Genomic DNA, 26,072 nt, shown 5'->3' with positions numbered 1-26,072 from the left:
AATCACACATACACTCAAGGATAATTGACGGAATTCGCCAGCATACAAAGACGAAGAAGGTCTTTCTCTCTGGCATTTGGCAACGTCCACACACAGAAGTTCAGCATTTGAATAGAAAGACAACTAGCTTTTTAAATAAGAAAAGAAGTAAAAAAAAAAAAAAAAAAAAAACCAAGCACCAAAGAAAACGAAAAACTGGATAGTGATACACCAAAAAAAGAAAAGAAATAAAAAAAAAAAAGGGTAAGGAAAAGAAAAAAGATAATGGGCATCATTTCTTATGCTGCATACTAACTGCTTTATGGTATAGTACTTTATGGTTGTTTTCATCTTCAGTTTCAATAAGAGCATAAAATATATATGAATCTGCTCGTGAGTATAAATACCGATGCTTTATTTTCCTTGTCAGCTGGTGGCTTTTCTCAGTTGCTGCTCTGCTGTTGGCGCTGCTCGTGCTGCTCGTGCTGCTCGTGCATCTGCTAATGGTGATGTATTTACTACCACCGTTGTGTTTACCCTTAAGGCGATGTTATTCTAACCGAATACAAAAAGCAAACACATACACACAGCCGTGTATATTATACTTAAAGAAACCCCAGAGTACAGTGAACTTTGGATATTTTGCTTTTAGGCAAAATTTGCCTCGTTTTCGATTCCGTTTGGTCTAACACACAGAATATCTTTGTATTATTCCTTATTTGCAATACTGACTTGTTTTCCTTTAGTTTCCTTTACCCACTCAATTAATGCCCAGTTTTTGCTTAATATTTCGTATACTCGTTTGTTTTGTTCTCAGCTGTTTAACTGTATGCGTTCAGCTAAGCTAAATTTCTTTGCGAAAGTTCCAAAATACAAAAGATTGCACAGAGCATCAGAACATCGAAGCTGCCAGCGATTTGTTTAGTTATTCTCTCAATCGTCTCAAAATTTCATTCATATTGTTTTGCTAGGCTATCATGTTAATTGTTTTGTTGAAAATTAGTCAACCTCGCCTACATTGTTTACCTTTTACTAAATAGAGAAGTAAACGCTTTCGCCCTGTACCAGGCTAAAGCATACAAAAGTAGAATGTAAATAACGCAAGCAGAGTTAAAATGAAAAATCTGTAATTTTAACAGGCAGGCCTTCGTAATTATTAGAGCAGAAGAGCTCATTTGTTCAGAACGTAACGACAATGCGAAAAGGTAACCAGGTGTTCTAACCAACCAGTTAGCTAACCAACCAGGTAGGTATTCACATGGGCAGTCAAGCGTAGAGTCGTTTTTAATTAGTTGGAAAATATTCCAATTAAACCTACGCAACCTTTTTTTCTCTATCTACATTTACGTTTCTCTCTCTCTCTCTCTCTCTCTCTCTCTCTCACTTTCTCTTCCTTTTTTTACATATTTCCTTATGCTTATCTATGCTTTATATATATATATATATATAGATATATATTTTGCATTAAGCTCACAAAACCATTATTTTGATTAGCACCCATGGTTCCCTTTTCTTTTTTTTTTCAATAAAATTTCATATCACGGCAGAAATTTTAAATGGCAACATTTTGCTCAATGCATTCCTATTGAATTTAATATACATGTGCGGTGTGCATGGCCCACTAATGCCATTTATTAGCTTATTAGAATGTATATTAGATTGTTGGAGTTATTGGAAAATTTGTTTTCTAAAAATTCCTAAAAACTTTTTATAACAATTTATCTTTTGTTTTTTTTATATATATATATATGTCTATCATAGATTTACAGTAGATAACTATATATAAAAGTTACTAAAACTTAATACGAAAAATTAAAGACGAAAAGAAAACACTTTACTTTTGCTAAATAAAATGCAAAAAATTCCTTGAAAAGAAGCAAAGATATAACGAATAGATAACAGAAGAAAATATCAAAAAAAAAAAAAAAAAAAAATGCATAAGCAAAAGCAAGAAAGTCCTCGAATTTACGGATCGGTCGACACAAAATACGTCTATCAACTCTTGCGAGATTTCTATCAATTGCAAAAGTTATTCATTTATAATTGGATTGAGAGAAGAATTCCTTGCACTTTTTTGACAACGTTTACTTAATATCTTTGTATAGCCCGGGACTCGGAAACAAATGCAAAACACAGTTTTACTCGTTCATTGTTCTCTTAAACTCATGTACTCTTAAATGCCCAAACAGGTATGACATGCAAACTTGCAATTTGAAACTCGAATTCCATATATAACTTATGTTAACAAAAAAAAAAAAAAAATGACTTTTAGATGAAAATAGGAGACTCGTAGAGGAGAGGATATCTTAGCCAAAAATTTAAATTAAAATTGGAAGAAAAGTCAATGGAAATGAAATAATTTTTTTTTTTTGCATAAAGATCCAAAATAATTCTTATAATGGAAAATGCATCAGACAAATACACATTGCTAGTGAAACTAAGTCACTAAGTTTAGTATGAAATGAACGGCAGTGAATGTGAATTAATAAAGAAGTGGATTGGATATGTTCTTGAAATCATATCGAAAGTCATTATAAAATTTTTATTATTTTATTGTGAAAATGCAGAGAATTTTATTTTTCATTTTCATTTTATTTTTAATTTTTTTTTTTTTTTTTTTTTTTTTTTTTTTTTACTTTAATGCCATGTCGTAGGACTATTGAGAATTTCTGTTTGCAAACAGTTTGCAATATACAGTTACATGTACTGACGCAAAAGCATACTTTCCAAGTCTTTTTATGGCAATATTTCTATTTTGCATTAATAATACTTTCATACTCGAGCCGGGAGATATATAATTTTATTTCGTTTGCGAGTAAACTTTTCAAATCAGCATTTTTAATGTGTAGGACGACATTAGATATTCTTTTTTCATTTATAAATGCATTTTCCCAATGATATTTGAATACGCCTTTATATCCAATATTTTGTCAAGTACGTTTAAAAATACTTTTTAATCGTTTTTTTTTTTACTTAACATTGGCCTAATCGCATACCGTAGCCGTAAGGTCGAGATGTGACAAATTCATAATAACACAAAGCAGAAAATTATATTCGCTTTTAGGAGGGGAGGGAACCTTTAATATTTAATACCTTATAATTAACTTTTATGATTTCTTTTCATTATTTCTTTTTATTTCTTTTTTATATTCATATATACATACATAAAATTGTTATTTGTTCCTTATTGCGGGCGGGTCAATTAATCGGTTAATTAATCGTTTGCAAGCTAGAACTTTTAATTGACTTTCAAAACTATTCCTTTTAATTTTTCATCAATGTCCGATTATAGATTCGAAGTTCACATTGCAATCCTATTGGCCATATTCCAGATGACTATCTCAAGTTATGCGAATATAAACGTTTCTACTATACACGGACAAACGAACAGATAAACTTGATTAAGTCGAATCAAAATATTTTTCTTATTAAGATATACATATGCATATACGTTCACCTCTTCTTTTACACGGTGTGCATGTCCCTTAGAACACCGTGCAAAAAAAAAAAAAAAAATGGTGTAAAAATGTACATGCGATATATGGTAAATTTGTGTAAGATGAAAAAAATTCAAAATATAATTCCCATAAGACCGTGCAAAAAAAGTAATAACGAAAAGAAATAGGTGCTCAAAAACGGAATGCCGTATTCAAGTCACAGTACAACGGGATAAAGAAAAAAGTGATCATAAAATACGCTTGGTCTTCGTAGTCTCGCTAACACATGCGTGGGCATAAACCAACCGACTTCAAATCGCGGTGTTTCCCCAATTCTATTTTATTGCTCTATATATAAGACACTGGCACAACTGGAATTCAAAGAAACCTCTTTTGCGACTCGTGCTAAAACAAAAAAATTCATGTTAAAATGTGTATTTGTTCTTACTGGTGAACAGTGTTATTTCAAAACCAGGTAAAAAAATCATACAAATGTGTTTTCAAATTTCCTCTTAATGGCGGGTAAAAAAAAAGAAAATTTGCGAAAAGTTGCCTCTGTCAACGAATGATTACAAGCTTGCCCTTCTCTGGGCGTTGTGTTTAAATTAAACTAAATTAGACTGCATACTTACAACATTCACCTTCACTTTACAACACCCAAAGGTAAGTTTAAGAAGTTCTAGTATGTATGTACAACCTTGGCCTAAATTTCTGAACCGATCTAGGCATGTCCGCCTGCCTGTCCATCTACAGTAAAGACTCTCCCAGATATAACACTGAAGAAATCGAATTCAATTTTGGCAGAAACGTTGGAGATTGTTTGGATTGGAGGATCAAAGTCACTCGTCCTGTGGGCGATGCTGTAGCATTTGTGTAAAAAAATGGAAAAAATTGACCACGTCTACCCAATATTAAAGTGTACCAAAATTTAATTACTTTTTTAATACCTTTATAATGCGCAGAAACAAACTTCAAAAAGCCCATAAAGCATGCAAATTCTTGGCCAGTTTCAAATTTGGAATGTAGCTAAAGAGGTCCGCCGGCACGTCTGTCCATCTGTCTATTTGCGTAACTTTGTAGTATGCGTGGTAAACGTTCTCCAGTTAACGAATATGAAGACATCGCCTACAAATTTTTAAAAGAATATGGAATTGACTTAACCTTTTTAACACGCCTACAATGCCGACCTGTCCCATTTCGTTTTGAATATAGAAGAAATCAGTTGCGCCCAGTCCAGATTGTAGAGCATGAAAATGTTTTTCGTTTACTTCTTTTGTCTTTTTTTAGGATAACGGTGATGGGTACAAAAGGTTCCGCCCCCAACCGAATTTAATTTTCATAGTTGGTTGTTTTTGCGAGACATAAGAAACTAGGCTTTGACTTTTCAACTATAAATTAATTTAAAAAAAAAAAAAAAAAAAAAACAAAAACAACTTGAGTTTATACGGTGTTGAAATGAAGAAAAGGGTTTGGATATTACTTGCTTCACATTTGATAATAGTCTAAATTTTGGAGCAGACCGGCGAGTTGGCCCCGCGACAAATTTCGTGATAGTAAGAAAAAATTCATCGACCAAATCCAAATTTTCCAATCCTTGCAATTGATACACGCAGACTGGTGCTGAAAATCAATTAAACGACAGACCTATGACGCGTAGTGTAAACTAACGATTTGCATTTTAAAAGCAAAAAGGGTGGAGTTTTTGTGTATGAACTCCGAACTGAAGCAAACAACCCGGCAAAAATGTTCTATGAGCGATTCTTGCACTTGTTTGAAAAAAGGGTAAAACTAATCACACCCACTTAGTTTTATTGCTTGCCAAAATTGCACTTATTTCGTGTTTTTTTTTTTTTTGTTTTTTTAAGATAAACGAGTTGTGTGTAATATATTCGGCCCCAACCGATTATAATTTTGTTAATCGTTTTCATTCTTAATAATTTTCAAATCATCGTAAGTAAGGCCTCCTTTGGTTCCTTGGCCTACATGCGAATTTATCATCTCTAGCTTTGTTTTACGAAAGGACAGACACGGAAGCTTCTAAAAAAGCATTTTGTTCTTTGAAGATTTGAAAAAAGATTCTTGTGTACCTTAAGGTTTATGGCTTCATGGGTGGAAGCCTACAGGTTAATAAAACTTTTCGCTCTATACCCAACCCCGTCTTATGATACAGAATATATTGACTTAGTGCGGGTATATTCACGTATGTAACAGATAGTAGATCTTTAAATAGGGACAACTTTTTATTATATCGTGTATTAAAATATAAAAGAATAGCTTTTCGTTTTTACTTATGTGTCTTGTTTAGTTGATTTTTGTTGCTCTGATCATTTCTTACAGACTCTGGATCTATTTACAATTGCTTGTAGGTAAACTTATATCGTGACTTATTTGTACTTACGCAAGTGTATTTCTTAAATCAAGGTTATCGGATAAAGTAAGTTATAGCTGGAGTTACTTTAGAGCAGGTTGTGTTAAGCTACGTGAAAATAATTAGAATAAGTTTTTTTTTTGCATAAGTTAAACTAAATAGAATAAAGTAAGATAAATCAAAATAAAATGTAATTAATTAGACCAGAGCAATAGAGCTACAATCGATCAATAAAGAATGATTTTCTGAATCGATCTTGTGTGTCTGTCTGGCTTATCTTGAAAAGTAGTCATAATGAAGGAAATTGCAACTTCCGTCATTTCTCTATAAAAGTCGGTGAGTAATAGCATTTCAGTATCCTAAATTGGTATGAAGACTTTGAATGGGTTGGGAAAATTTTTTGAATCCTCTTTTGTATATATGATCGTTCCTATGAAAACTGGATCTATTCGATGGCAAGAAGGTCTAATTTTCAATATTTTATTGTGAAAATTATTTCACAAAGATAACAATCTTATCAAATTTGGATCACGCAATAGTATTTGTCAGATACCAACGCATATAAAGATTCTCAGGATATGCAAATCCTTATGCCAAGAAAGGCTATCTTTTAATGTTTTAAGATGAAAATTTGTTCATAACATCAATTTAGCAAAAAAAGAAGAATCGACAGTAGAGAATGTGGACCAGATCGGTCTATTTTTTGGATCCCAATACAGGCAGACATTGTCACGAAAAGCAAGCCCTTATATAGAAAGAGAGAAAGTCCAATTTATAGTTATTTATGATGGAAACTTCAAAATAATATTATTTTTAGAACGTTCATTAAGTTTGATAAATTTGGATGACGTCATGTGATGTTTTAGGCATCGTCCAATCGAGGAGCTTTCATGCAAAGTATGTCTTTGCAGAAGTATTGCTACGAAAATGTGTGAATAAATAAACTAGGCAAAGATATATGGTAATTAATGGTCGGTTTTGGCCGTCTATAACGTTCTTACTTATTTTAGAATAAGAGGTGATATTACCCTTCTAAGACAATTAGTACAAGTACGTGGGAGAAAATTAAGGAAAGAAATAAAGATTTGCAAAATGAAAAAAGCAAGAAATTACAAACGGAGATCATGCACAAGCCCGAAAATGATAAATTGATTCAGTCCTTTTCTAATGATTCGATTCAGCCGATTGTTTGACAACAATTATTAATCCTGACGGTCCTGCAGGAATGTATAATTTTGAAGTATGGCATTTTAATGCATATCAAAAATTAATATTTTTTCTTTTTTTAACGTAAGCACACGCTACAACGTAGCAACTTCATACAGCAATCCACATTACTATATATATATATATATAGGCAACCGATAGTATTGTTCTCCATACAATACTTATTTAATATAATGAAATTTTTTCAATTGAACGGCATACATGACGTATAAGTGTTACGTTATAATATACGTACATACATATATGTATTCCATTCCAAATTCTAAAGAAAATATAAATAGTACTTAGTGTCAGTTGCATAATTGCTTTGAAAATAAATTCGAAATTATATGAGTTAACCTTGAAGAGAAAAATAAATGCAGTTTTTCTTAATGATATGGGACATTTACACACTCAAACATATAAACATATAATGATAAGAAGATATAACTTATAAGCAATTATATATAATATAAAAATAAAAGAAAAAAAAAAAAAAGTTGAAATCTCTCAAAGATGTAGCATTATTGATATAAAGAAGGAGAATATCTATTTAGTGTGCGATATTTAGAAATCCGAAAAGTATGCTACACACTAGCGTAGCATATCTAAGGTATGAGTATCGTTTATTGTTCGCTTGTATTCATTCATTCAGCACAGGATGCTGAGAGCACTCAAACAAAGAACGAACTGAAATAATAATAAAATGTAGGCAATTGTTGTGAACGTTATTGTTTGTTTATTCGTTTCGTTGTTATTTTTACTTTTTTTTAAATCTCGTTCTTGATTTTCTCTAAATAGGTTTTCTATCTCGTGCATGCATGTTCTTGTTTGTTTTTTTTTTTTTGTTTATTTATTTATTTATTTTTTATTTATTTTCTTTTTTTGTTTTTATTGTTTGCATTACTGTGATTCGGTGACTACAAAAACAAAAATCTGCAACATTTGTTTTCAGACACAGTGAACAATAAGAATATGTAGGAAATAAAACGAAAAAAAAAGCAAAAAAAAAAACAAACAAAGAAAAGAAATAAAGATAAAAACACAAATAAAAGAGAAAAAACGGAAATATATTAACAAAATTGAAAACCTTGAGCTTTAAACCATAAAAAAAAAAAAAAAAAATACAAAGGACAAATCGTCAAGACATTTTTATCGCTTTGCAACGAATCTTGATTACTCATCATCAGCTGACTTCAATATATAATAAACAAGTTGCAAAGTATTTTATTCATCCCTGTCGATTCGATCTTTAACCTTGATCTTAGTACATATAAGATGAGATCGATATCCATTCATATTCTGTTGCAATCTTTTTTCACAAATTTCTTATCATTACCTTTTCATAAGTGATTCACGCTTACCTTGCAAGAAATCAACTAGGCAGCCTTTAGTTTTCTATTGACTTATATACGAACTTAAAATCTCCAATAGCGAAATGACTCGTCGATCAGCAGACGCTATACGCTTAACTTTGCTTCACGTTCATTACTTTACTAAATCTGAAATGCATTTATCTCGCTTAACAAAGAGAATGACAAATTCAGTGTACCTTTTACGATGATGGGGTATAAATGCAAAAAAAAAAAAAAAAAAAAAAAAACAGAAGAAGAAAAAGAAAAAGCATAAAAAACAGACGTAGCTGTGTTCTACAAATAACGGTTTAGTGAATGTTTTGTTAATAACATGTTAAGGTAAAAAATAAGGATAACAAATATCAGAGAATAATTTAAGAGTTGCATTGTTGGTTTTTTATCTGTTCATGTTTTGTTTACGGAAATAAAAGCAAGCGAGCAAGAAAGAGAAAACAAATAAATAAATTTGCAAATGTATAAAAAAAAATAAAAAAAAAAAATTTAAGTAAAAGTTTCCCAAATAAATTTAGTAAAAGGTTAACAAAGTAAACACATTACGAACGCTAACCGACTACCATAATTTTACTATGACAGTTTACAGATAAAACGCTTGCTTTCAACATAATTTAGTTAAAGTTTGCGGACTCACGTTGTGCTCGGTCATACGGACAATCAACAATGTTCAACAAGTGTTTTGTAATGCATTTACGTTACTAAGCTGTACAAATTAGCAATAAAGCAGTAACAGCAACGGGAAACAAATTGTAACGAAACATGAGCTATTAGTAGCACTCGTTCTGATTACTTATGCTGAACATAAAACTGCTGAGCGTAAAAAAAAAGTATTTATTTGAAATTTTGTTACGTAAATTTTTGTAAATTAAAAAATGATTTTGGAACCATTTACTAAATACGTTTAGCAAAACTCTCGGGTGATCTTCCAAACAATCTCAAGTATTCGCATTCCTCGAACGGCTTAAGAGGTGGGGAGAGAAGATTTTTTCACAAAAAAAAATCTGCTTTTTTTTCACACTGAAAGAAAAAGTTACTCAGCATATATTTAACGATTGAAGAAGAAAGCGAGAAATTATTGAAAGCGAGAATTATTGAATTGATTCGGCAACCGTTCTTGCGGAATATAATTGGTCCAAATTTAAACAAAAAAAAAAAAAAAAAAAAAAAAAAAAACGAACAAAATCGTTTACTCTACACGCCTAGATAAAACCAGTGAATTACGTACAATTCTGTTGTAGAGTAAGATAAAATAAAAAATTATTTAATTCCGTTCTTTTAAACTTTTTTTATTATAAAAGAAAAATTTGGATGCAAATCATTGAAACGATTACAAAGTATGAAGTAATGGGGTCTCAATAAATTTGCGATACCAAATGTGTTGCCAACAAAGCATAGCACAGAGTTGCCACATTGATGATGATTATTTTTATTAATTAAAATATATTTAAATAAACTTATCAAAAATATTCTACGTATTCCGCCAGAGAGTCTTACTTTAAAGATATTGTAAAAAAAAAAAATGGCAATTATCGGAATTATGCAGCTTGACCTTTTCAAAACTTGTGTTTCGTGGAAACCATGTTTAAGATTTTAAAAATATTTTAAAGCAATATTTTCTGTTTGTATTTCCATACCGTGATCTTCGTTTCTCTTTCCTCGAACGTTTTCGGCTAAAAAAAATGACACGGAATCGCACGTCTTGCTCTGTGTATTTTATAGCGAAATATCAGAGAAAGCCGCAAGAAAATGGCTAATTCCAAAACCTTCATTCCAAAGCCTTGGCAGAAATATTGAAAGTTTTTGCATTACTTTCAGCCCCATTGATCGATTCAACGGTCATCGTGACGAAGCTAGACTAACATAATTTGATTTTAAAGGGCTTTTAAATGAACATAAGTACTTTCTAAAGACATCTGTATGTGAGCGGATTAGAGGAGCTAGTAACCAACAGGTAAGCAATACCTGGCACGTTAACTTTCTCGCCCTTACAAAAAAAACTTTAAGATCTTGAGAAAAAAGTTCTTATAGTGGTAAGATGGTACGAGACATCTATTAAAACAGTAAAAAAAAAGAAGATTAAAGAGAAGCAAGCGAGAGCAGTTATGCCATTCTACGGTACGACAACTCGGTAGAAAGTGTTTTAAATTAATTTGTTTTGCATAGAAGTGTAAAGGATGGATGAAAATATTTAACCGATCATATCTGAACGATAGGAACGATTAGGCACTACAAATATAAATATAGTTTGCAGAGCTTAGAGATGAGTCATTCTCAAGTCCTTCTAGGTGATGCATACCTCCGCATAAATGTAATATAATGAAAATAGATCGAGTCCATTACGCTTCTTTAGGCATACGCTGACGGAATCTCATATAAGTTATTTCTTCTAAAATCACGTCACGTTACGTCAGATAAGTTTCGTTTCGAAAGCATAGGTATTTAGTGACCCATGCCTTGTACTGAGTTATTGCTTGAACTTGCCAATCGAAGTTTTATTCATAATGGGTGCCTAGCCCGAGAAACATCTTAAATAAAAAAATTCCCATTATAAAAATGATTGAATTATATTTTACTTCATAGTTTCGATAATGCATTTTGCAGATAAATATTGAAGTTTTTTGTACATAGGTTGCAGGGTTAAAGCGCTTTTATTTTCTCGATAACTCTTTTAGCACAAAAGTTAAGAACTGTGGATTCAACGTCCTGGAATGCATTCTCTCTCGTCCTTATTTCAAAATACAAATGCCCAAAAAATTTCCTGAATGCCATCGGAAACCGCTTGACGGCTGAGCCTACCTACTTGCTTGTAAGCTCATCTTAGAGCCGAAAGCTCATTAGCTTTCGCGGTACAGCAGATAAAAGAATTACAGAATACAGAATTTTGCATGTCTACCAATTTCAACGGCCAACTCCCAAATAACATTAGGCGTAACCTACTGAGACCTATATATAATTTAATATTTTTGGAAACTTCTTAAATGTTTAGGAGATGATCGTTACAATAAATTAAAATTTGCTTTGTCAAAAGAGAGACAGAGCGACCGCGCACGTAGCCTTAAAGAAAACTCGAGCTAAGCATTGTTAAGATTTTTTAAGTATTAGGCATATAAAAAACTTAAAGCGATATATAGGTCCACACATTTGACTCATTGTCGTCTACATTACGAAAGTCTTTACTGATTACATAATTCTTTTCTTAACATTTCTATTAACATAATAACAAGCTTGATACACAAAAAATTTATTTCATTAGCGTATGATTTTCCTTAAGTTATTTTTATATCTATCGCCTTTTATTTATGAGCTTTCGAACACAAATTTTCATAGAATTTACTTATTAATGCTTTCTTATGTGCGGTGTCTGTTTTAAGTAAAGTAAAAAATATTACACCTATATAGGTTTAGAAAACTCATAGGGTGAGCTTTCGTTTTTGCCCAGGCAATAATTTTAGTATGAAGAATAAACATATAAGACAGCAGATAATGTATATCCGAGCTGAACTTTTGATAAACTGGATGATCACAATTGTGATAAAGTTTTCAATAAAGCCGATCGCCTTGGACGCTAGTGCTATAAGACTTTAGTCTTACAAGTCATTTCTCTGGTTAAATCAATTATAATCATAATGAGCTATACCCGGCTCGAGTTGATGCTCATCTGGCCATCACTATTACCTCAGCCCCATGCTTTTATTTCTTGTCATAAAAAAGAGAATGCGATAAAATATATCTTTCACTTTTTACTTCACTGAAAGCTTATGTTAAGAAAACATTTAGCCACCAGGTCATGGTGTCAACACCATAACTAATTTCGAATTAACATAACTTAATGTAAAGAATCTGAACAATCTGTCTTGTTTACCTTACCTTAAAAGTGAAATAAGAGGAAATTTAATCACTTGTGACTTTGTGTGGGCATGGCCATATTTTTTTTTTTTTTTTAATTCGTGAGTAATGAAACGGAGTTACGTTCACTTTACGCTTTACTGCGGGCTTGTGCTCGGACCAGTCTGCGTGCAGAAATTTCCAGTGTTTCTACCAAATCTCCATTTTGCGACCAGAGAGACACATCAAACGGACGGACGGATGGACGGACGTGGCCTAATCAATTCAGAACTTCAACGCTGATCAAAAATACATGTATGTATATATATATGTATACTTTAGTGAGTGTCTGAAACTTCCTTTTCGGTATTGCAAAAATTATGACAAAATGAATATACCCCTCGGTTTTCGCTGATGGGTATTATTAAGTAAAAAGAAATTTTAAAATCGCTCTAAAATTTCTTAAAAATAGCTTTTAAAAAATCTTTTTAAAATGATGATAAATTTGAAAAAAAACAAAAGCAAAAGATTTTAACGCACTGTTTGTTATGACATCTTTGCTTAGCATTTTTTTTTTTTTTTTTCATGTTATCTCTGCACCCAGGCACAACAACCTTTTCACAGACAAGTACGAACGATAAACACATATATCCGTATATGTATTTTAAATTTTATGGAAATCAACACTAATAGTACCAGATGATCACTTTTTATTTATATTATGAGCATGCAAAGAATAAGCAAAAAAAAAAAAAAAAAAAACAAAACAATGAAGCTACGTTCATGTCGGGACGATTTTTGAATGCCCAGAAAACCGTGTCATAAAAATGGAAGACACTCTTTAGGACAATCATTATTAATCTTATAGGTCCCAGAGGGCTAAGCATTATAGCAATATATGTCAAAAACTTTTCTTTATTCATTTCTTAAAAAACATTTCATTGTTTAATTCTATATCTTTCTATTGCGAACAGACAACAGCAAATCCAATGAATTCTTTAAGAGAAAATAATTAATGAATGCGTGCATTCAGTATTGACTTATACATACTATACGCAAAACTTAGATAGATTGCAGCAAACGGAATGACGAAATTAGTAGCCTATGCTTTCCTGTGTACATGTAGAGAAATGAAAATCTTAATTTGAAGCTAAAACACATTAAGCCAGACATTTATATGAACGGCTCAGGCAAAGGCGCAGTGAAGTGAAGTGCAGTGAGAAACGAGAGAACAAAATAGCAATTGCAGTGGAATTAATTCCGAAAAATAACCCTCTCATGTTGAAAAATGTTAACAACAATAGTCATCCTGAACGGCTTGTGTTCTGCTATATATGTCCATATGTGCAAATATATATATGTTCATATGTGCATATATATATATATATATATATAAACATGTATGTCAGTGTGTGCGTATGTTTAAGTGTGTAAACGAAATTCTATAGTTTGCATACAATCACACTTACACGCCGCCACATATATACGTATACAGCACATTTCCACAAAGGCACACAGATGCAAAAAAAAAAAAAAAAGGAAAAGGACACGTTCAAGTTGGCATAAATGTGTGCAATGTTCATAGAGAAGTAAATACAAGATCCCAACGTGTATGTGAACAGGCAATGTGCTCTGTATTGCACTTGCACTAGTAACACACAGTGCACTTAGTTAGTTGCTGTCTTCGATTTAATGCTGCTTATAGAATACTTATGATGAGTTCTCCTCTCTGTGTTCGTTATTATTATTATTGTTGTTATTTTTGCTTTCATTTTTGTTCATCTTGCGTTGGTCGAATCGTTTATTGTTATTGCTATTATTGTTGCTTTATAACCATAGTTGTAGCCACAGTTAGTTAAGCATTCTCACAACAAACTGTTGTTCAGTTTGAAATTGGAATTTTAACATGACAAGTGTATATATACGCTTGCCGTCGTTGCTTATTTATACGCGCTTAACCACTAACAACAACCACAAATTGTTAACTCGCATATATGTTTCTGTATGTGAGCGGTTTTATTTCTTTGTTTGCACGTTTGTTTGTCTGCTTCTTCTTATTTATTTATTTTTTTTTGCCTGAACAAATAATAAAATATTTCGAGTATATAGATGCTGCATATTTGCGCGTATGTGCGTGTGTGTGAATACGTTGATTCGTATACATGAGCTAGCGCCAGTTACTTTGCTTCAGTAACTGTTTCCTCCATGTGTTTGGCCGCCAAATATATATATATATAGATATATATATATATATATATATATAAAATCGTTTGTGTCTATTTTTATATATATATATATATATGTGTATGTGCGTGGGTGTTGTGTTTCCTTTCGTTCTTCTTCCTCTTCTTTATTTAATATATAATTTATAAACTCAATTTTTGTTCACACTTCCATAAACCGTAATAAACTTTGCTTAAGTGTAGATACGTTTGACTGTGTGCTGGAATTTCAATAAAATACGAGAGAAATTATTTGTAAATGAGAAACAAAAACATTTGCCAACAACTCGTAAATGTTTGAATGCATTCAGTGCAACAATCCACACAAGCAATTTTATGGGAAAAAGATTAACAACAACAGTAATTTATTGTATTATTTATTAAGAAAATAATTAAATTAAAAGTAAGTTTTTTTTTTTTTTTAACAAATTTTTTAAGAAAACAACTTTATTATAAACATAATAAAATATATGATAATATCTTAATAATGATGACCAAGAAATTGACATTCACATAAAACGAGTAACTCTTGGACGCTGTGCGTATAATCAAGCAATGAGTCTTAATATCACATTTTCGAGTTGCATTATGAATTAATTGTATTTTATGGATTTGCAAACAACATATCAGTTCATGATGTATCGGTGAGTTTGCTACTGCGTTCTTGTTCTTTGAAGCCAGTTAAGATTTTCGAGTAAAATTTTCACCTTAGATTTTAGCAAATCTTCACTATTCAGCTTCATCATCATTCATCGATGGGAGAATGATGGGCAATATCAGTATAAAAACGGACCTCAAAGACTCCACCAAGTGTACATGTTATTAATTGAATTGAAATTTTTAACCAATTTTTGTTTAGGTCTGTCCGTCTGTCTCGCTAAAAAAATTGTCTATTAATCGATTGTATTTATTTACTTTGTTCACTTTTCCTCTTCATGCTCATTTATACCGCATTTATTCGCCAATCACCTATCCTCGCCGTCTGATACGTCCATCTATTTACTTTAACATTTTTTTCTCCCCTTCTTTCACTTAACTACCCCGCCTCTTTATTAATTCCTCTAATTTAGCATCATTTAAAGAAATTTTCCCCTAAATAAAATTTCACAACACACATATGAAAACTTTTGCAGAGTAAATTACAACAACGAAACAATATCGAAAAAAAAAGGAGAAAATTTCATGTTAAATATGCCAGAACTAATGACACAATTACGTCGCTATTCTCGCGATTGCCGCAACGCAAAGTTCTTTAAAGCTATAAAGTTTATGCATTTTTGATTTACATAAGATTTCGAAGCAATATAACCATATATCCATCACTGGCTATTCGCTCGTTTGACATATTCGTCGAAAGTTGATAGTTAAAGCCTTTAGCCGACAGCAGAACAAATGAAGTTGACACATAGAGATAGAGCACTGAGTTATCGCGATATGAATAACAATGTTATGATACCTATAACTTTTCGCTTTTTTTTTTTTTACTTTCTCACCGACACCAGGAATGGAAGAAGGGATACTTTTTCGAATATAATATTCGTCATAAAATGGATGCATAAAGAAGCTCTTATAGTCCATATATACTGAAGTGATTTTACTGAATTCATGCGTTTCCGTAATTTCAGCGTCAAAGCCCATTCAGCTATCTCTCTGCCTTTATAATAAATTAGATTTCAAAGAGGCAGTTGTATGTTGGTTTGTGCGTTTGCTTGAAAGAGAATAAAGCATATAAATGAATGAAATCGCCTAAATAAAATTTAGATAAAATCGCGGAGACAAAAGCATAAACATCTTCTTCTCAAATCAAAAATTTTTCGTTTGTATGTAAACAAATATCTCAGTCGATCTTTCGAGCGAAGTTTTTCCTTATGCTATGCATGTTTACACATTAACAAAAAAACATGGTATGTAAATCAGTCGAAATTGTTCACTTAATGATTTGAACGTGCGGTAAACGGCAATCATTTCAATTGAAATGATTTGTCAAAATCACTGATACCATGCTCCGCTAAAGAACTGCAAGACTTAAGAAAATTACCGCCATTGAGATTTTAGGGGGCATAGGCATTTTGTTAAAACATTTAAAATACACAGAAGTAGGCATAATAGCGACTATCCATATGTACAGACATATATATACATATATATATATATATATATAGATATATATATACATATATATATATAGATATATATATATACATATATATATATATATATATCTGTATATGTATGAAATCTTGAACCGATTTAGACATTTTCATATCTATGCATCTGTCTATAGCTAACATTCTACTAGACGCACACATTAATACATCGCCTTCAAGTTTGGAAAGAACATGGAAAACTCTTTGCGTACTGGTTGGTATTGAGAATAGATCGAATCGCTGAAACGGTCGTTTATCGCGTCCATCGCAACTACTTTTTTCAATAGCGGTTTCGATTCTATTTATTCGGTTTTCACTTACTACTCGTAAGCTACGACAGATAAAACAATCAACATTTTTTTGTACAGATTTTCGGGGTGAACCTCTAAGCATACATATAGACGGGCTATGCTCGATTAACACGTTAAGAATGTTATACAAATTCTTTCTATTTTTTTTTTTTGTTTTTTTCCTTTAAACTAAAATATCGTAAAGAATAAGAAAATTTAAATTTATATTTAATAGAGTTCCGAAAAGAAAAACGTGTACGGTATCAAAACCGTATTATAAGGAAGGTACCTTGAAACAATGTAAATCAGTGCAATGTGTGCCGTATTCTATGGAAACTAAGTCTTAAGGCGCAAAATTTTATAATGAAAATTTTATTATGAAATTTTGTTGCAAATGCACATACATATAAATGAAAATGTAAGTTAAAAGCAAGTTAAGTTTTCGTAAAAAAAAAGTAAAGGAAAAAAAAATGAAAATTCAACATAATGATGAAAGATACAAAAAATAATCTCCTATTAACGGCAAAATCAAACCAAACTAAAAATCGATTGAGAAAAAACCCCATTCTCGGTTTGTTCAAATGGTATTGTTTTTCGAGACCGGTGGTATGGTATTTTTATTCGTAAAATTTTTGCGTTTAGCAGAGAAGCCTATGTTGACAAAAGAAAAAAAAAAACCTCAGCCATGGCTTTTTTTTTTTTTTTAAGATAAGAGTGGTAGGTATAAGACATTCGTCGGAATATTATTTTCTTAGTTATACCCGTCACCGAACGATAAGGCAAAACACTTGCAACGGTCACACAGAAGCCTTATAGACCCTCTTCAGAATTACATACATTCTTGAGCAGCATCAAATTCTGCACCGCATTAAACATGTCCGTTTGTCCGTCTGTCCGTCTGATGTAAACTTTCTCCTGGCCGCCAAAAATGAAGCTATCGACTTCAAGTTTGGCAGATGCAATGAAACTCCTTGCACGCAGGTTAGCATTGAAAATGGGCATAATCGGTGGAAGGACACGCCTACAGTGCTACATAAACTGAGGATAACTCTATTTTTTAAAAGGGGAAAATATGCTTTTTTGCTGGTTACTTGCAAACTACAGCTGACAAGTCTGCAAAAATTCGAACGTGGCCACACCTTCTCAATTTTATAGTGTGTCATAATTTCATTTTTTTTTTTTTTTTTTTTTTTGTGCGCAAGCCCTTATAACCCACAGAAGCCAGCTGCAAAAGCCCCCTAAAGAATATAAATTCTTGGCCAGATTGAAATTTTGAATGCACCTAAGCATGTCCGTTTGTCCGTCTGCGTAACTGTGCAGTAGTTAAGGTAAGCATTGCCTCCTTCCTCCCAAACTTGCAAAAGAATGCGTAAATGACTTGAACTTTTCAATAAAAACCGCAAACAATTTTGCTTTCTGTGTTTTTTGCTTCTTACCTTCTATAAAATGCAATACACCTTTATTCAGAAAATCGAACAAAAATCAGCCCCGCCCACCCGATAATGTAGAGAATGTATATTTTATTCTTCGCCTTTTTGCATTTAGTCAATGACGGGTATAAAAGATTCGGTCACAATCGAATATAATTTTTTTACTTTTTTTTACTTGGCTTTTGAAGTTGTTAGTTTATCTCAAGGCTGGGAAGAGAGAGTAATGCGCGTCCTTTGTTTCACTGAATCTAACGAAAAATTCTGCTAATTATTATTATTATGTGTACTTTGCACTTTATGTTTTTCATGCACTACCTTTCAGTAGTTCTTAGCAGAACACAATATATATTTACAAAACTTTCGGTTGATAGCAATTGAGGATTGAGATGTTTGTGTTGGACAAAATGCGATTGTTTTGAAATTTGATTCGCGCTACTAACGGCTATGAATTTGTGCGCTGAAGGTTTAAATTGCGCGTTAAAATTTGAAAGAAATTTTATCTAAAAATCTTTGTATCCGAAAAAAGATAACACGGACGTGGACATAATTCATGTTCGTCCCATCGTTTTTATGCAAAATAAGTTAAGAAAAACGAAAAGTTTTATAAGCAACTTTTTTGTGTATGTTCGTAAAACATGTCGATGACTGCACGTGCTGTAAATGCAACTTTTGTACAGTTTTTTATTTGAAAACTTATTTTGTACAAATTTTTTTTTTTTTTTTTATTTTCTACCAACCGAAAGTCGAATCTCTGTTTACTGTTTACGAGTGTAAAGTTTTAGGTCAGCGATGTCATTTTATATTAAGGTTTTGCTTTTCTTTTTTATTTTTTTTATTTTTTATTTTTTTTATATTTTTTATCAAGCAACGAAAACACATACTCGGTTATACACGGCACACCTATACAGGATTATGTGGATTAAATAATTTTACGAGACTGAGAATATTTTATGTGATAATATTGTTAGTTTGTTCAGTGAACAAAAACAATGAGGAATATATTAAAAAAGTTGTGAGGTGAAAAATTCTTTAAAAAAAGTTTTCTTTTTTTTCCTGTTGTGATATATTGTTATTTTTTATTGATATGCAAAAAAAAAAAAAAAAAAATCCAAGAAGATTAAATATAAACTAAAACGTGGAAAGAAATTATAAAAAAAAAAAAAATAATTAAAAAAAAAAACAAAAGGATTAAATATAAACTAAAACGTGGAAAGAAATTATAAAAAAAAAAAAATATTAAATAAAAAAAAAAACAAATAAAACAATTAAATTCGGTCGGGATCGAATCTTTCAATCGTTCATATATCTCAAAAATTCCGATCCGTAGATTGTGCACAAAAATGTAGGAACAGATGTCAAACTGACAGATAGATTGACAACATCTATTCAGAAAGTTACTCTGAGTCACTGGGCCCATTAAAAGTTGGGTCTATCTTAAGTCCTTGAGCGCGTTGCATACGTCGGCACAAAGTTAATATATTCTTGTAGCACAAGTAATATAGAGAATGAATAGAAAATATATCAAGAAATAAAAAATAAGAACACTACAGTCGGGCAAGGCCGAGTATAAGATACTTTACACCACTTCGCCTAGTACAGTTATGGACATTTTTTGATAACAATACGCCAATAATTACACATTATTTTCATGCAGAGACATACCTTTTATGAAACCACATGTCCTGGTCCATATTTAGCAAACTTAATTTACATCTAAAAAATAATACTATTTTTAGGTTTTCATCATAGAAAAAAAAATTTTACTCTTCCTCCTTATAAAGGCTGGCTTATCCTAATAACCCTTAGTTAGGGTTTAAAAATTTGATCTGTGTTATCCAAATTTCTTACCGATAAATCTGTCGCTATATTGCTATTACGGACCAATTTTCATCAAAAAATATTAAAAATTAAACGTTTTTTAGAAGGGCTTACCATTCCTGAGAAATCTTCTATTGAATGAGGTCCAAGAAATTGGCCTAAGTGCGTCAAATTTGGTCCACTTAATTTTTACGTGAAATAACTGCCATGAACAAATTTTAATTATAAAACGTTAGCAATTAAGCCTTTTTGGCATATAAGGCTTTACATTTCCTCAAAAAAATAGACCTATGCGGTCCAAAGATGGATAGTTCCTCGGTCAATTTACGCTTATAAATCAATTTTCACTACAAAATATTGAAAATGGAACCTTTTTACCATATAAAAATGCAATGTTTTCGTGGGAATGGTTATACTAGACACGGTACAGAAGATTACCCCAGCCGAAATAAATTTTTGATACGAACCTATATAGTGTCGGGATGCTATTACTTAGCGACATTTGCCGAGAAAGTTTGAAAATTGCAATTTTTTGCAACATTATATGGGAAGTGGTCGAAAAAGTGGACTGATCCGCATCAATTTCAATAGCGTTCGTCCTGGACCAAATTTTGTGAACCAAATTATATTTAACAATATTTCAAAAATTGCAACTTGCAGGTTGTACGCAAGAATACGCCGCGGACAGTTCGACAGACCGCACTTAGATCGATTCAAAAAGTGATTTTGAATCGATCGGCACCGGTTTCCCAGTACCTGAAGTGGTGCAGAGTATAAAAGTAACGCAAACGAATACTTAAAGACTGCAAAGATTTTTCTGAACCGTAATCGTGCCAGTTACCTGATAAACAATTGTGCGTTTTTTTTTTTGCTAACTGTACTTAACCGACGGATTCGTTTTCTTTTCGTTCTTTCGTTTTCTATTTTTGAAATCATTGAAAATGAAAATTTCGAATCATTATCTTGCTTCGAACCTACTACCCATCTACCCAATTTATTGTAGAAGGGCATATTAAGTTTGCACGAAAGTCGGCAACACTCAGAACGATTTAAGGTCTTAAGGGTTCACCTTGTATTCTACGGTAAGTAACTTTGAAACGATCTAAACTTGTCCGCCCACCTGACCATCTTGTATTAATTGTGTTCAACACATAACTTGCAATATTTTGATCAATTTTCAGACACCGACATGTTGTTATCCAAGCGCGAACGCTAAAGAAAATGTCCGGGATTTGACCACTTTTTCGACCATCTCTCACACAACGGTTTTTTATATGAATAACTGTACAAAACGAAATGGTGTAGGGGATTTAATGATGGACTATGGTCCTCTTTAGTGTTTTAACTCGTATTGTTCTCATGATTGTATTGAAATTTAATAATACTATCCTAAGGATGAACATTTCATTTCACAAACTTGCCACACGGTATTCACGGTGATATTCAATATTGATAGCCAGCATTTATATATATATATATATATATAATTCATTAACAATGGTTACCGTTAGGCCTTTTTTTTCTCTGAGCATGCAAATAATAAGATTTTCATGTTCATGACATGATAAAAATCGCCTTGTAGAGAAAGCTTTTGCATCAACATGGCTTAAACAAGCGCTTGACTTCACTCATTTCGTTGAAAAATTTTGAAGAAATAATTGCAAATATTTTTGATTGATCTTGCAGTAAATTACGACCGAGGCTTGGAAACATTTGTGTTTCAAGTCGTTTTTTTTTTTTTGTTGTTTTTTTTTTAAACTAACACTTTTATTAAGCGATAAATAAACAATGGCTTCCGATGCTGCTTAAAAAATTGCTACTATTTGTATATCCTTGGGGCTAAAATGTAGTGTCTACAGAAAATAGTATTGCTTTGGATTAAATGTTTTGCGAGCATTTGTTCAAAAAGTTTTTCGTATCTCATTAAATTTCGCATAATTTAATATAATTGAAAAAATTTTTTTTTTTTTTTTTTTTTTAAATTAAAATGTAAATTATAGGAAAATGTTATCTTTTATTGGCGTAGGCGTAAATATATGTCAACAATGCTTTCACAATTTAAACTTTGGAAATTTATGTTGAGTTTCATTCGCTCGGTTCATGAGATGCATCAGCTCTTAACTTTCGCTCCTAAACATTTTCAACTGAAAGCAATTTAAAAGTGATTTTATAAAATTTATGCTATGCACAATGTAGTATTACACTCTTTATATATGTGCATGCATATTGCATTGCACGAAATTAATTAAAAATAAGTAGAAAAATTATGTACGCTTTAGGTCGAATCCTTGTTACCCATCACCCACCTAATAAATGTATAAGAATTTCAAACTATTTTGTCAATATTGGCGCAGATGGATTGACAGCTCATCAATTAAAGCTTTTTATTTGCTATAGGGAGACAGTTTTAGTATCTAATGCGTATACAAATGCGGGAATCAATCGCATATTAAATATCATTTCTATTCTTCTAGACTTGTTGGCGAAGAAAAGGAATTTTTTATGTATAATATAAATGAGAAATATTTATACCCGACTACTCGACCCTCGATACTCGTTTATATTATTATAGTGAATAGGAATGCTTTTCAATACTTTTACTTGCGTAAGGTCATTTCAATAAATGAATATACGGTCCTGAATTGCTTGATCCATATTTGTTGTACGCATTTAGAAACTATATATTGCCTGTTTATGGCCTTTCCATTCGTTCACACTGAAGCTTTTATAGCTTATAAGCGACGATATATCTACTTCATGTCCTATATATGACTTGTATAGAGTGTACGTGTTGTAGTATAGGATTTAGATAAAAGCCTATAATGGGGGAGAATAAATTCAAAAAAAAAAACAATATAAACAGTAAATATCATTAAAAGTATGTTGAAACGATAAAAAAGAAACGATAAATATTATTTTAAGTTTTTAAAAAAAAAAACAACATGGAAAAAACCATAATATCGGGCTATATGTTGTTAACAATTCCCCCCTTTTATATATGAATTTATGCAGGTTCTTCTTCTTCGTCGTTCGCTTTTTTCTAAAATAAGCTACGAATTACGAACACATACAAAAAACGATACGTACTTACCCAGCATGCTATATATATATATTTGCACGCACTCACATACGCAACAAAAAATTTATATTTAAGATAATACACCTTATAGGTGAGTTACTTAGAACAGTGGCTATAAGAGAGGATTTCGAAGAAAATCTACTTTTGCACACAACTGTTGAAGAAAAAAACCAAAAAAAAAAAAACAAAAAAGGACTTGTTAATGTAATAAAAGAGAAACAAAACGCAACAAAAAGGAATAAAAAAAAAATAAAAATAAATATTCGCGAGGTTTTCTAAAATTTCAACAACATATCGGATTTTAGTGATAGTCTGTGGCAAATGACAAGCATGGCTCTAACGGGGGGCCATGCTGCCATAGTGCCAGCGTCAACGACAAATCATCTGCCTCATCATCACATACAGCAACAACAATTACAACAGCGTGGTACTGTCGGTGGTCATGTACATGGTTTACAACCGACACAAAACGCGGCGAAAAAAGCACAACTTTATAATCAACAGCAACAACAACAACAACAACAGCTGCAACAACATCAACTCGCTGTGACCACCACGAGCAATAGTAGTCAACGTGAAACAAATTCAAAACGGCCAGACACTACAGTTTCGATATCAACAATGTACACACAAGGTAACTAACTCTCCATACTGATTGTAAGTATGAATTTGTGTATGCTTGCGTATTTGTGCGTACATGTGTATGTGTATGTATGTGTGTGTGTGTGTGTGTGTGTGTGCATATATGTATGTTTGTGTTTATTTGTTTGTTTGTTTGTTTGTTTGTTTGTTCGCATTCGCTACCACCATCATCATCATCATCATCATTATCATCATTATCATCGTCATCATCAACATCATTATCGTTTCAATTATGAACACAAACATGCAAACATGCGAACCCACAAATACACACAATTACACAAATATGTCCAAGTCAACGGAATATAAATTTCATATGTCGCTCGTCGTATGCGAGAAGAGTGATTTGCATGCCAGTAAATTGATGTATGCTGACATTTCGGGTTCATTTGATAGGTTTTAGGGTTTATTTTCAATTTATTTCCCTTCCAAGTCCTATTTCGTTTCAAATAAAAGTAAAAAGTCATTAAAATTGTTTAATAGTTGGGTGAGGCTACTGTCATACGTTAGTTAGTTAAGTCATTTGATTTGTTTTTCACCTCATTGATTTATTTTAATTTCCTGATTTTTCAATTTAATCCGATTAAATATTCAATTAATGCGGCCAACAAACCGAAGAAGCACAAGACAAATGGCAAAAATTAAATCAAACATTTTTCGCAATTAACTAAACATTACTATCACGTATCATTTCATGTAAACTACAATTGTCACAATTAATAGATGCAGTACTACATCTAGTGTCATCTCTATTCATCTCAATCATATTATATTTGATTTAATTCAATAATTTATGGAATATATAAAGGTTTTTTTTTTTTTTTTTTTTTTAATTGAGACGTGCTGCCCAGCCCGCCTGCAGGCAATGGGAGAATTTCTTTAAATTAAGTAACTGAAGATCGAATCACTTTCGAATCTTCAAGAACAGTTAGTTAGTTGAATTATTTTGATGAATAGCATGATTTTAACATAAAAGAGAAAATAAATCTTAACTTGGAAAAAATCTCTTCACAATTTTATTAAAATACAAACAATGTTATCATTTCACACTATGTACTACTTTACAGAGGAACGATTATCTTCGGCTTAGGTCGAATATAATAATGTCTATATCATAATTGGTATTAATTACATTTTTTCCCCTCATCCTTAAATATAAATTAATTAACTTTAATGAGATTAAAAAAAAAAAAAAAATCTCTTTTTTCGAACTTCTTTTTCGAGTTTTTGCTCAAGCTATGGTCACAGACAAGCTATGCAACAGCCGGAAAAACAAATCAAAATTTCTATTGCATGGATGTATGTATAAATGTTCATCATCAACTTAAGATCTCTCGGCCGATTTAATAATGTTAACTGGCATAAGCACACACAAGCATCTTGAGGTCAATATCAAGTGTGCGCATAAGTGTCATCCGATTAAGAAAGAAAAAAGACGATTGATTGAAAGACATAAGGCAATTGGAAAATATCAATCTTAATAACAGAAATACTGTCATTTAGATCCTTAGGTTCATTCACATATCACTCGACGATACCGAAATACGTTATCGATGAGATGTTTTTAGCAATAAGAGAAAACAACTATTTACAATAGGTACTGAACTGAAGTACTCTCTAATCTATTCACTGACACAGACAGAATTCTTTCGATGTATTGTTCACTTTGGACCGACTTGAATGAGTTCTTTGCAAGCAGTTTTCATAATTAATAATGAAAAAAAAAAGGAAAAAGAAAAATGCCTGTCGGCGAAGGGCATTTTCATTGGCTTTACATAGACACTTACAGCAATTACTGTTTAATTCCACGATATCCAATGGCACACGGCTTAAGTGCGATTGGGGGTTCAAGTGACGGCCCCGCGAACAGAACAATTTACACGAATTAACATGTCCTACTACTACTAAATGGTTAAGAATTATTTCCTCCCCATCTGGATAAAGCGATGCCCGAGTAACATATTATTATTTAAAACATCTGTGATTTTGGAACTGCGCGGAAGAAGTATCGCTTAGACAGATAAAATTCTCCACAAACAGTGAAACCCCAAACAATTGGTCCACGTGCAGCAATTAATGCTAGGCTACCTGACCGCTGTGGTTCCTAATAGTTCGTACTATAATTCTTTCAGTCAAGTTTGGTAGGGCTTCAAGTCGCCTTTGCGATTGAGTTATACTTACTCCCCGGAGTACCATCCAATGAGTGCAATATTCTCTCAATAGATTTTCAATCTCCAATAAGCAATATAGATACAACAA

The 26,072-nt window shown here is 31.9% G+C and overlaps 1 protein-coding gene and 1 long non-coding RNA gene across 4 annotated transcripts in view; both read left to right on the top strand.

Moving 5' to 3' along the window:
- LOC119632684 (band 7 protein AGAP004871-like) overlaps positions 1-26,072 on the top strand; it is a 71,433-nt gene that overhangs the window by 20,213 nt on the left and 25,148 nt on the right. The window contains exon 1 of one of the 3 annotated variants that reach the window (XM_038025711.1): positions 23,459-23,805. The exons of the other annotated variants lie outside the window; for them this stretch is intronic. Within the exon in view, the coding sequence (XP_037881639.1) occupies positions 23,493-23,805 (313 nt within the window). The 5' untranslated portion in view covers positions 23,459-23,492. Of the gene's footprint in view, positions 1-23,458; positions 23,806-26,072 lie in introns of those variants that run through there. 3 annotated transcript variants of the gene reach the window in all.
- Positions 13,742-23,341, top strand: LOC119632685. Its single transcript, XR_005246803.1, has 2 exons — positions 13,742-14,187; positions 23,263-23,341. It is a non-coding gene; the product is annotated as an uncharacterized LOC119632685 (long non-coding RNA).

This window comes from Glossina fuscipes, unplaced genomic scaffold (genome assembly GCF_014805625.2).
Source record: "Glossina fuscipes isolate IAEA_lab_2018 unplaced genomic scaffold, Yale_Gfus_2 1, whole genome shotgun sequence".
Classification (NCBI taxonomy): domain Eukaryota; kingdom Metazoa; phylum Arthropoda; class Insecta; order Diptera; family Glossinidae; genus Glossina; species Glossina fuscipes.
Note: the sequence above shows the minus strand (reverse complement) of the source record. Positions and strands in the feature narration are given on the sequence as shown.